The sequence below is a fragment of the Xenopus laevis genome, chromosome 8L (genome assembly GCF_017654675.1).
Source record: "Xenopus laevis strain J_2021 chromosome 8L, Xenopus_laevis_v10.1, whole genome shotgun sequence".
Classification (NCBI taxonomy): Eukaryota; Metazoa; Chordata; class Amphibia; order Anura; family Pipidae; genus Xenopus; species Xenopus laevis.
In genome coordinates, this window is record NC_054385.1 from 7,726,182 (window position 1) to 7,739,914 (window position 13,733).

General features: G+C 43.5%; 1 protein-coding gene across 7 annotated transcripts in view; it reads left to right on the top strand.

Moving 5' to 3' along the window:
* The window catches only part of ddx31.L (DEAD-box helicase 31 L homeolog), a 108,198-nt gene that overhangs the window by 31,969 nt on the left and 62,496 nt on the right, over positions 1-13,733 (top strand). For 4 of the 7 annotated variants that reach the window (XM_041572103.1, XM_041572099.1, XM_041572100.1 and 1 more), the window contains one exon: positions 1,904-2,084. In XM_041572103.1, the coding sequence (XP_041428037.1) occupies positions 1,904-2,084 (181 nt within the window). 7 annotated transcript variants of the gene reach the window in all.

The window sequence follows — 13,733 nt, forward strand, 5'->3', positions numbered from 1 at the left end:
TGTTCTGGGCTCACAATAAGCTATACCCTCATACTGTACTGTCTAAGGGAATCAATATGGCACCTCCTCCCATATGTATAAATACAAATAAACAGAGAAGGAATGTTCTGGGTACACAAACTATATCCTCATACTGTACTGTCTAAGGGAAACAATATGGCACCTCCCTCCTCCCATATGTATAAATACAAATATGGAAAGTGGAGGAGTTTTATGTCCATATAAAGACACAAGGCTGCAGGCTGAGTTATACAGGGAGCTCTGAGTATCACTCATGTATTATAAGGGATAATGTACCCCCTACTGTAAATGATAAGGATATTAGAAGTCACTGAGGGGTTGTTCTGTGGTGACTTTTTATATTCTTATATATTAATCTGAATATCGATAATAAAGCGTGACATCACTAAGCATGCTTACAAGGACGTATTTCACAGGCTATTTATGGCTATGTATTATGCTTGAAGTATCTTCAGCTTGTTTCATTTACTACCCTGCATGGATGAGCTGTTCATTGCTAGAAGCTCCATTACCTGCTTAGTGCATTCATATAGCAGCAGGCTGGAGTGAGTCCTCGTGTAGTTAATAGACTTGGGATCATGCACCTTTCCCTGTAAGAACAATATTGAGAGAGAGGGTTTAGCACTAACGCTCCTTCACACATTCCCAGGGACCTTGCTACCAGCAGCCTCCAAAATGACACTTTTTACCTTCATTACTGTTCATAAATGCGGATATCCAAGCGCAGCATCAGGGGATTACTATTGAGCCTCAAGTAAAGCCCTGCCTGCCTGCTAGCATGAGGAGGGGAGCTGGGTTATTGCACACAGATATGGTCACACACTTGGTCTGGTGATGGCAGCACTGTTCAGTCTTCTATAAAGAGACTGAACTGTATAAGGTTATACCTAACACTGTGCCCAGAGCATTCCTTCTCTGTATATTTGTATTTATACATATGGGAGGAGGGAGGTGCCATATTGATTCCCTGAGACAGTACAGTATGAGGGTTTAGCTTATTGTGTGTCCAGAACATTCCTTCTCTCTATATTTGTATTTATACATATGGGAGGAGGGAGGTGCCATATTGATTCCCTTAGACAATACAGTATGAGGTTATACCTAACACTGTGCCCAGAGCATTCCTTCTCTGTATATTTGTAATTATACTTATGGGAGGAGGTGCCATATTGGTTCCCTTAGACAGTACAGTATGAGTGTACAGCTTATTGTGTGCCCAGAACATTCCTTCTCTGTATATTTGTATTTATACATATGGGAGGAGGGAGGTGCCATATTGATTCCCTTAGACAATACAGTATGAGGGTATACTTAACACTGTGCCCAGAGCATTCCTTCTCTGTATATTTGTATTTATACATATGGGAGGAGGGAGGTGCCATATTGATTCCCTTAGACAATACAGTATGAGGTTATACCTAACACTGTGCCCAGAGCATTCCTTCTCTGTATATTTGTATTCATACATATGGGAGGAGGAGGTGCCATATTGATTCCCTTAGACAGTACAGTATGAGGGTATAGCTTATTGTGTGCCCAGAACATTCCTTCTCTGTATATTTGTATTTATACATATGGGAGGAGGGAGGTGCCATATTGATTCCCTTAGACAGTACAGTATGAGGGTATAGCTTATTGTGTGCCCAGAACATTCCTTCTCTGTATATTTGTATTTATACATATGGGATATGTGATATTGATCCTTCAGGCAGTATGGCATGAGTGTACAGCTTAAGATTACCAGTGTAGCACTGGGGTATAGTAACATCATGTTTAGATTGCTGTTATTTAGTTTGCAGTTTAATTTATCTCATTGGGTTAGTATTACTGTTTCAATGATTCCCCCCCCCCATGTTTCATTCTCATTTCTCTTGCTTTCCAGCACTGCAGTCTTACATCCGGTCATATGCCACCTACCCGAAAAACCTTAAACACATCTTCCACATCCGCTCCCTGCACCTGGGACATGTGGCTAAGAGTTTCGGCCTGCGAGACGCCCCCCACAACCTCAGCCGACAATTATCAGGGAGCCTCAATAAGCAAAGCAAAGGCAAACAGAAGAGGTAAGATTTGGCACGTCCCTGGGGATGCAGCCTTGATGTTGATGTATATTGCACCCACTAAAATGCCGTACTCATCTGGACAATTGCTTTGTTACTGTACCGTAAGTAAAGGGCTCAATTTGCATATTGCACCAGTTGAATTACACAGAAGTGTTTGTCAGACACGTTAAATCCGTGTGGTACCCCTTTCCTCGCAGGCAGAAATTGCCCCCTATTGGCACACGATTTATTGACTGTTAGAAGTCTTTCCAGGTGCTGAGATTACCCTGAAATTCAAGGAAAGAATGCTGCATTGTGGGTACAAAGGGTACTTCATTTAGTAAGTGGCCCTGCAAGGAGTTTAGGTATATACACAATCGGTATAGTAGGGGCACCACTTGTTTTCCAATGCATTTCACGTTCCTTTGGGGCTCTTTTAAGGTTTTCTTAAAATGCATGTGGGCAGATGGGAGCTGGGCTCACACCCCCACCTTTCCCTGAATTCCCAGTGACTAGAGGGATTTAACTGGGGCTTTATTTCGGGAAGAATAGCCCGATTAGGAGATACCATGCAATGGGGCTTTGAGTCCTGCACGGCTCAGAGAGATCGGGGAGAGGTGTAACATGCGATTAGGGCGGAGGGGCACGGAATCCATCTCTCTCTCAACCCCCCTCATTCCTTTATGTACATGAGAAATAGAACAGAGAACGCTGGGATTGGGAACTCCTGGGGAGCACGAGAGTATTAAATTTGTTCCCATGTTTCACACTACAAAGGATCATTTAAAGATCATCAAAGAATCGTTAAATGGACATTCTCTCCCTTTTCTTTTTTCTTTTTTTTTTTTTTTTTTAATGCTGTATCCTGTGTTTCTGAACCCCCTTAATACAAGCAGAGAAGGAGGCTTACATGAAATAGATCCGGTGGCGTATTGGCTTTTTCTTTCATTAGTAAACTAGTTCCAAAGGATTTTATTGAATATACACTCCATTCTGCCCTCCTTCACTTCTGTGTTCTGAGTCAACTCCTACTGCCACATCACTTAGACATGGTGACAGATACATTTCCATTGTTCACACCGAGGGTTGGTGGGCACCAGAATGGCAGGTAAGCACAAAGGTGAAAACAAAAAAGCATCCAGAAGCACTGATATAAAGATCCATGGGGCATTCTTTCCCTTTATTTGCCCTATGTCTCATTTGCAATTCAGTTTACCTTCCTTGCATTGACTTTCTTTGGTGTTAAAGCTTACCTAACTGCATGGCATGTACTGCCACCTTAAAGGCGATCCATTTTTGATTCACGTCCTTGATCAGTCAAGCTCTCTGGTTGCAAAATGTAACTTACTAATGCCCCTTTTTGGCACACGTATCACTGCCCGATCAGAAACAGAGCAGCGCCCTTTTGCCATGTGTTTTCTGAGCATTTGGATAACAGATGTGGCTTCTCTTTGTCTTGTGAGACTATTACTCTGTTATTAACAGATTAGCATCACTGGGCCGCTGTCCTATAGAGACAAACCCCAAGCTCTGCGCTGTTCTACTTTACATAGACATAAAACCCGTATTATTTTGAAGATAATATTTTAAGGTATTCCTGCCCATTTCCTGCTGTCTGTTTTTAGCTCCATTTAAGTTTTTGTAAGCAGGGGAAAGGGATTGTGTCTGGAATTATGCCGACCCTGTTGCCGCACACACAATAGCCCCAGAACAGCTCCATCAGTCCCCTGCAATAAGCTTGTTTCATACCTTGTCACGCCTGAAAGGGAAACAGCTAAAACCCCAATTAAAAAGCTACTGGGTGTCATGTGGGCGGGGGAATAAGCTGAAACGTTTTGTTGGTAATGACTCTCTGATCCCTTTGAGCGTAACGGCCCGGGATATGTACGTGGAAAGGGGCAGCAGGCCAGTGAGTCTGTCTCCCCCTGAGGGAATCACAAGTTGTGCCGTTGTGTCTGGGCATGTTGTCCTGTCAGTCGGCAGATGTCCGGTTAGCTTTGCATACTCACACCGTATAATTACCAGCGAGCTTCTTGGACATGCCTCGGCCCCCTGCACCACTGGGAATATGTCGGAAGGATTGGGCCACAGGATTGGGCTGATGATGCTTGTTTGTAGGAGATTAAACAGCTACTAATATAATTAGCCAGTGATTAGAGAAAGGGCATAGGTGTCCTTCAGACCCTGCATTTAATTTTCTTATTTTTTTTCTTTGAAAAAGCATCTTGGGGAAAAAAATGTGTTGGCCCCACTGTCAAGGCCGTCATACACGGGCCGATAAAAGTCGGTCCTGCGATCCGACCGCCTGTATTAGATGCATTATGATCTGATCGTTGGGCCCTAGAGCCCACGATCGGATAAGCCTGATATCGCCCACCTGAATGTGGGCATATCGGGGAGAGATTGCCAAACAAGCCGATCTCTACATCTATGGCCACCTTTAGTTTGTGTACTGTAAGCACTGCTGTCTGAAAGGCACCTGGGATCATATGTTTTTCAAGATAGCTGCACGTGCCTGTTATAAGTGCATGGGCCTAAAGTACCAACAAGAGTTTTCAGCAGCCTGATCCACAACTCAACAAGAACCACATAATGACAGGGATGTGCAGTTCCATATTCATCAAAGCTTGAGCAATGATTCTGGGAGGAGTCCCCACTGGACCGAGCATTGTAAGGTTTTCAACTAATTATACACACTGTACCCAAAGGTAAAGCAGACCGTGGCCTTGTCTAAAGTACATCCGATTCGGCCCTGTCAGACTGATTTGGCAGATTTTCAGCGCACGGGTGGGGCCCTCCTTACCACCCACCCAAATGATAGCCTGGGTTTGATGTGGATCAAATCAGTGTGTGGATGTGGTTCTTTTCCCAACAAGTCTCCCTAGACAATCAGATCATCCGATTTTGTGCAGTGTGCTTCCAAATTGACTAAAGATCATTTGGCGACCTGATCAAACAAGCGGACGTTTAAGGTTTAGGACACATTATGTGGTTGATCCTCTTTGTTCTGTATGCAGATCGAGAAACACGGATCTGATTTTTTTGTGCAGCTCCACTGAGTGGCATGCTGTCAGCCTTTGTGCAACTACACAGAGTAGATTTTGGCTCCAAGATGCCAAACTATACATTTACACATGCACCGGTGGAGCTGCACAAAGAGGATGGGAGGGGATCTACTTGTTTCAGGCTGAGGGCCACACAGGACCGAAATCATCCCACTGAAATACACAGTCCGATTTCAGCCCAGCCTATGAGTAAGTGCCCACCCTTGGCACAAAACCGTCAGGCTTAATTATGTCCCAAATAAAGATTTTCTACTTTTTATACATCGTCTGGGCTCCTCTGTTTCAAGCAACAGTAAAGGTGGCCATACACTATAAGATCCACTTGTTTGGCAAGGTCGCCAAATGAGTGGATCTTAACCAGATATGCCCACTAACGGCTGGGCGATATCGGGTGAATCTGAACCTTCGGCCCTGGAGCAGAACGATTGGATTGCAATGCTGCGAACTTGACTGATATCTGGACGATTTTTGGCCTGATATCTATCGGGAGGACCCGTCGGGAGCCCCCACACGTCACACATATATCTGCAGCTTTAATCTGCCCGTGTATGGCCACCTTAAGTCTCTCCCAACTTCTGCTTTTTGAAACTACCATGGCCAGTAGCCTCCTTTTTCTTTCACATCCAGAACCATTGTGTCAAGTCCGACACAAACACACACTGCAGACTTTGTTGCAAAATACAAAGTCTTATGTCTCATCGCTGAAATCCACTGAGTGTGTTCGTGCCGTAGTCAAGACCTGGTTCCAGGTGTGAAAGAAATAGGCTACTGCCCATGGAAGGAGCTGTTTGTCTTTTGATCGTTTTATTACTTTCCTGCATGAAAGCTGTGAGTTCTGTCAAGTGTCAGTGTTGGTAGGTCTGGGGGCAACAAAAAGCCAACAGACAGAGTCCTTTTCTGTGGCCCCTATAATAATGTCTTTAAAGAGCCCCTGTGCAGGTTTTTGGCCAAACACCTGAGTGATGCAACAGAACAGGTTCTTTCTCAGCCACTCGATCAGCATCCTGATCTTGTAATTACTGGGAGATTAGCACCGCCTGATGAGGCCAATTCTGCCTATGCCCCCTGCCGTGTGGCCCCCAGCTACAACAACTTGTCTCTGTCTCCAGGTTACTTCTTATTAAGCACCTACTGCCTCCAATTTCACTTCTGCTCACACTGCTGGCTGCATGTTTGTATTTATATCTTCATTTTCTCCCCCCCCCAGTCAAGGCTCAGTCTTATTAAAGCCACTGGCTCATTAAATGCACAAGGATGTAGGTAATTTCATGACCGATCCTGTCCAGTTTTATCCTATTAGTCAGTTTAAGACAAATTTCTGTGTCAGTTGAACATGTACCCCCTACTGTAAATGATAAGGATATTAGATGTCATTGAGGTGTTGCTCTGTGACCATATAAAGGCACAAGGCTGCAGGCTGAGTTATACAGGGAACTCTGAGTATCACTCATGTATTATAAGGGATAATGTACCCCCTACTGTAAATGATAAGGATATTAGAAGTCACTGAGGGGTTGTTCTGTGACCATATAAAGGCACAAGGCTGCAGGCTGAGTTATACAGGGAACTCTGAGTATCACTCATGTATTATAAGGGATAATGTACCCCCTACTGTAAATGATAAGGTTATTAGAAGTCACTGAGGGGTTGTTCTGTGACCATATAAAGGCACAAGGCTGCAGGCTGAGTTATACAGGGAACTCTGAGTATTACTCATGTATTATAAGGGATAATGTACCCTCTACTGTAAATGATAAGGATATTAGAAGTCACTCAGGGGTTGTTCTGTGACCATATAAAGGCACAAGGCTACAGGCTGAGTTATACAGGGAACTCTGAGTATCACTCATGTATTATAAGGGATAATATAGCCCCTACTGTAAATGATAAGGATATTAGAAGTCACTGAGGGGTTGCTCTGTGACCATATAAAGGCACAAGGCTGCAGGCTGAGTTATACAGGGAACTCTGATTATCACTCATGTATTATAAGGGATAATATAGCTCCTACTGTAAATGATAAGGATATTAGAAGTCACTGAGGGGTTGTTCTGTGACCATATAAAGGCACAAGGCTGCAGGCTGAGTTATACAGGGAACTCTGATTATCACTCATGTATTATAAGGGATAATATAGCTCCTACTGTAAATGATAAGGATATTAGAAGTCACTGAGGGGTTGCTCTGTGACCATATAAAGGCACAAGGCTGCAGGCTGAGTTATACAGGGAACATGTATTATAACTGGTAATGTATCTCTTTTATATACAAGTTATGGAATTTCAAGGTGAGATTTAAGATGGGCGTATTTTTTTTTTTAGTTTCGTTTCATTGAGTCATGTGACACAAATTATATCATGAAGCTCCATTTATAACTGACAACGCCATTAATCACTATTTATATGGATGCCTCTCCTGTATTTTATAAAGATCTCTTGCTTGTGGAAGGGAGTGGAGTTTTTGACAGACTCATATTAACCCAGCCTTGGACTAACCCCCCCCCCTCCTGCCGCAGGAAATTAAGGCTTCCTAACGAGCAACTAATGGAAATCTGTCCAGATTTGGTTTACATATCTAGTTGTTAGTGTTACAATGCACTGTGTTTATTTAGGAACAGCTCCACGTAATGACCTGTTTAATTGTGGCCCTTGGGGACACCCAGCAGAGCAGTTTTGTACCTGACAAGGGAACTGGTGCCGGTCATTAGCGCAGGTGAATGCAGCTTAATGGCTCCACTAATTATCCCATCTGTGCTCATCCAAAAGAAACAGGGGCCCTGTGCGCAGTTGGAACAAAGCTCATACACCTGTATTGGACATGGGGGTCCTCCTGTGTTTCATAGAGCATCCCTCTTTAACTCTGGGACCCTTTAATACAAACTTCTTGTGCAGACCCCAGTGGTTCTTGGAGGCCTTTATGACCTGATATTTACAAGGAATTATTATTACTGTATTTTTCTCATCCAATGGCCCAGACTACAAGTCACCAATATTAGCGACGTCCGTAAGGTCTAGGCCAGCCTGGCCAGCAAAGCAACACTGAGAACTTCAGCATAGTCCAGTGGACACCACCAACAATAGATAACAGGGATATGACCCCTCTCACCCATTGTATAATAAAGCAAAGATGCTATTGGTCAACAGTAGACTTGTACTGCCTGTATGGCTTTAGGTTTGTGGGGGACCTCCTGGTGACCTGAGTGCCCCTTATGTTATACAGGTACGGGACCCATTATCCAGAATGCTCAGGACCTGGAGTTTTCCCGATAATGGCTCTTTCTGTAATTTGGATCTTCATACCTTAAGTCTACTGGAAAATAATGTAAACATTAAATAAACCCAATAGGGTGATTTTGCTTCCAATAAGAATTAATTATATCTTAGTTGGGATCAAGTACAAGCGACTTTTATTATTACACAGAATAAGGAAATCCATTTTTAAAATTTGGATTGTTTGGATAAAATGGAGTCTAAGGGAGACGGCCTTTCTGTAATGCAGAGCTTTTTGGATAATGGTTTTCCAGATAACGGATCCTATACCTGTATTGAGCTTAAATCTGCATTTAGGTGGAACTAAACTGTCTGCTGTTGCTATTCAGACCCTTTAGCTGTTTGATCCAACAGGCGTCCTCTTCCTCCTGGGCTCCCCATGTTTGTATTTGGAAGTGCCAGAGTATCTTCACTAAACAAAGTGTCTCTTTGATATCCCATCTGCTGTCTACAACAATGAACTTGGTACAAGGCACATTTCAATTAGGCCAATGTACGACATCCTTAATTTACTCCTTTGGGCCCTAATGTCTGTTTCATCCCATCCCTATAAATACATTTACCCCTCACTCAGTGGATCTGTTCTTCGGAGTCTGTTTTCCTTGGTTTAAAAAATAAAAATAAACTGTCAGATCTTTGATCCAGGATGTTGTATTTATAAAGGAATAAAATCACTAAGTAAATCATTCTCTGCATGAGACGAGACAACCAGCAATTTGTGTCTCTGAACACTCTGCTCTGATTAACTCTACAGAAAGGAGGGGTTTCTCCACTTAAACGAATGTCACTCTTTCATTACTGTGTGAATTTGTTATTAGTGCTGAGGAATTTTCTGTTATTAAATTTATCTAGAAAATCTCAGCCATAAAGCAGGACAGGACTGCTGCTTACAATGGGGATCAGATAGGACCTGTGCAGCCACTGGGACAGCTCTGTTATACAGATAGCTAGAATCTCAGCTGCCATAAAGCAGGACAGGACTGCTGCTTACAATGGGGATCAGATAGGATCTGTGCAGCCACTGGAACAGAATGTTCTGTTATACAGATAGCTAGAATCTCAGCTGCCATAAAGCAGGACAGGACTGCTGCTTACAATGGGGATCAGATAGGATCTGTGCAGCCACTGGGACAGAATGTTCTGTTATACAGATAGCTAGAATCTCAGCTGCCATAAAGCAGGACAGGACTGCTGCTTACAATGGGGATCAGATAGGATCTGTGCAGCCACTGGGACAGAATGCTCTGTTATACAGATAGCTAGAATCTCAGCTGCCATAAAGCAGGACAGGACTGCTGCTTACAATGGGGATCAGATAGGATCTGTGCAGCCACTGGGACAGCTCTGTTATACAGATAGCTAGAATCTCAGCTGCCATAAAGCAGGACAGGACTGCTGCTTACAATGGGGATCAGATAGGATCTGTGCAGCCACTGGGACAGAATGCTCTGTTATACAGATAGCTAGAATCTCAGCTGCCATAAAGCAGGACAGGACTGCTGCTTACAATGGGGATCAGATAGGATCTGTGCAGCCACTGGGACAGAATGCTCTGTTATACAGATAGCTAGAATCTCCACTATGTACCCTTTGGAGAACAATATGAATATGTTTTGGTCCATATTTTCTTTGGTGTATCAAGGCCCGGACCCCGGAACACACACACAAAGGCTCGTTCATGTAGAGCTCATTACGAAATGTGTAATCATGATCTTGAAACCCCATGCACTAAAAAGTTGCATCTTGCAATTCCAAAAAAAAGTCTGCCGTTGCTCTCTGTCCCATGTGATGAATTGGAAATGTGGCATTAGGTGCAGAACAGGTCAGCGAGGCGCATTAATGTAAATCTACCATAAGCAAGTGATAAGAACTGCACTGTCAAGCACCTTGCTGCCTCTGGAGCAACCAAGAGTGGATACAGTTGCACCTTGGGGTAAAGGGGCAGTAGTGGAAAGAAACATAGAACTTAGTTTGCCAACTCTACCATTGCATCTATCATTGCATATTCAAATTTGAGTTAAGTCTTGGTGAAACCAACCTGTAGTGCGCTGGAGTCTTCAAAGGGAAAGACCAACTTGTATCCAAGATCATCCAAGCAGTGACTGCTCTAAACCAGCCTGTAGCCAGCCAATCACAGCTTCACAGGGCTAGTGCATCCGGTGTCTTATGGGGGCAGTAGAATGTCTAAAGTCTGACGGTAGCAACCACACCAAGAGAATGCTCCCGGCACCAGAGCTGACCCCCAAATTATAAGTGTGAAACGTGGCTTTAAATCCGAGAGATTGTGTCATTGCAGCAGCCGAGTGTCACAGCAGATATATAAATCAGATTGTTTGGTTATTTTTACAGGGCTGACACCAACAAAAGGAGGCCCAAGCAGAGCTTCTCGGACTTGCTGCGTTCCGAATATGCCAGTGGGTTGGTTTCTAAGCCCAAGAAGGCCGTGAAACCCGGTACTGAGGAGGTGCAAACATGAAAACGCCCCATCATGGGAGGCTTGGAATAAAGAAGAATATGAGGGGTGAACAGAAATACAGAATATTCCAGGAGAAACCCATCGGCTGTGAGGGCAACTGGAACACTGGCACATAAACCACTTTATGGCCTTTTTGACTTTTGACCTCCAAGCACCCGTCCATGTAATAGAGGATACACCTGTGCATGGCTGCACAATCCTTTTTATGAGCAGGAGCTGCCTTGCTGCTTGCCTAAACGGAGACCCCCGTCTGTGTGTTGTTATAGAGTGCAGCTTAGCCTACAGTTATTTCTATGTCTGTATGGCAGCTCCCACTCCCATGTTCAAAAGCCAAATCTGTAATCGTTTTATTGATTGAATTAAAAAAATGTTTTCTCTGTCCGGCAATTGCTTATTCTATATCCTATTAAAGCTGCATTTCCATTCCCCCCTAGGTAAAGTCTTGTTTTCTCGATGTCTCGCTAGGGCCAAGCTGTGACTCTCCCCGGGTGATACCATGTTGGACTCTTCACTAGGCAGTTAATTAAAAGTGTTTGTTCAAGATCTGAACAAGAATGAGCCCACAGTGCCTCTGATCTGTGCATTGTCCGTATGGACATCCAGGCCTTGCTGAGCTGCTAATCCTTTCTTTTTCTGCCTTCCCTCCCCTGCTGGACGCCATTGTTCCACCCTGAACCCCACACTGGGACATGGACACGGGACATCAACTGGTTTTTTTTGTTCCCAACTTGAAGAACTAAAGAGGCTCATAAAGATGTCACTGGGGTCGTGGGGATCTTGATTTTCCCTTACAGCCTGTTGTTTATCAACACGAGCCATATAGCAATGCAGTTTTGCTCTGCCACCAATACGTCACTTTTTCCCACAGCCTCTGCTCCCATCTGTGAGTGACCCAATCAGCTCAGTCGCTCTCTGAGAGTTGCACAAGGTGATTAGCTGCTTGTGATTTATTTGCAAGTGACCTAGCACAAGGCAAACAATGCTTATGTTCCTCCACCTCCCTACTGATTTCCAGCCACATATAATAGGGTGATTGGACAGAACCTATGTCCAGCGTCATTGTCTGACTTTGGCAGCTTCCTTGACTTTAACAAATGCAGTTTTGGATCTGGCACAGTAAATAAAACCCTAGTAGTATCTATGGGGAACAATATGGCACCACCCTCCTCCCATATGTCTTAATACAAATATACAGAGAAGGAATGTTCTGGGCACACAATAAGCTATACCCTCGTACTGTCTAAGGGAATCAATATGGCACCTCCCTCCTCCCATATGTATAAATAAAATATACAGAGAAGGAATGTTCTGGGCACACAATAAGCTATTCCCTCATACTGTACTGTCTAAGGGAATCAATATGGCACCTCCCTCCTCCCATATGTATAAATACAAATATACAGAGAAGGAATGTTCTGGGCACACAAAAAGCTATACCCTCATACTGTACTGTCTAAGGGAAACAATATGGCACCTCCTCCCATATGTATAAATACAAATATACAGAGAAGGAATGTTCTGGGCACACAATAAGCTATACCCTCATACTGTACTGTCTAAGTAATATAGTATCTATTGAACCTTTTAGTTCTCCTTTAATGTTTTGGGTGCCCAAATTTGTTGCTCGTCTTGTCAATATCTCGTGGCAAGTCTCTGCGACATACAAGGAAGATTAAATATTAGAGTATTCCCCACTATTTTTATGATTTCCATTTTGTCTGTGCAAATGTGAACGTCCCCCTTCCCATACCCCCAGTGTGTGAGCAGCACGCCGCTCCTCTCCGTCAACTTGTCCTTTGATAGATTTTTAATATGATTTTAAAGAGAGTTTTGTTTGTGGCTCATTCTTATTCAATGAGATTAATTTAAAGCACTTATCCCTTGGGTTTAAGTCAATCCGTGTTGGATTTTCTTGCCTTCTTTTTCTCCTCCCCCCCCCCCTTTCTTTATGGCGTTGTTGTTCTCAGTGAGCTGCCATAGACACAGAGGCCTTTTCTCCACTTCATTAACCCTGATCTGGGGACAATCCCGCTGCCGACCAGATCCACAGCGAAGGATTTGCAGGGCCCCATTCACATGCAAATATATCCCCCTGTAACAAAGAGGAGCTCCTTATTGACTTAATTAGTCGCTGTGCACTTTGCAAAAGTTGTATTAGATCATTAATGAAAAGCACAAACCTGGGTTAATAGAATTGGTAAACAACCCACCCCTTGAAAAGAGAAGCCGATTTTTAAATAGGAGTAATTGGGGCTTCTTTTTTTTTTTTTCCATAGATTTTTATTGTGAATAAATATTTTTTTCACATTCCTGATATATTTTAATCTGGTCTTTTTGCTGGTGCCTGAAGACCTCCAATGGCTGCTTTCTGTATTGAGTTGGTAGATGAGTGAAGGCTGCTTTTCTCCTATCAAAGTTTCCCTCTGTGGCATCAAAGTTGTCTGGTCTGGGCCACCACTAAGGTGTAAGGCTAGTGGGCTATGGAGCACAGGGGGCCCATACTGCACAAAAATCCCCCCTTTGCACTCACTTGTATATAAAAAATGTGGGTGGGGAACAGGGCTTGTGTATGCGGCAGGCCCTTCCGAATTTTGTTTTTGCAACTGCTTGTTAGGCAATTAATGAAGACACACAGGGCTACTAGTAGCAGCTACTTGTCATGGCTACAAAATAGACACTAGTGATAATTGCCTCTGCTAAAACACACTACGGGCCTATTTATCATACAGTGTAAAAAAGTGGAGCGAAGGATTACCGGTGATGTTGCCCAGAGCAATTATTAGCAATTCGATTTCATCAGTTCGAAAAACAAAAGTAAAGATCTGATTGGTTGCTATGAGCAACATCACCGGTAACGCTT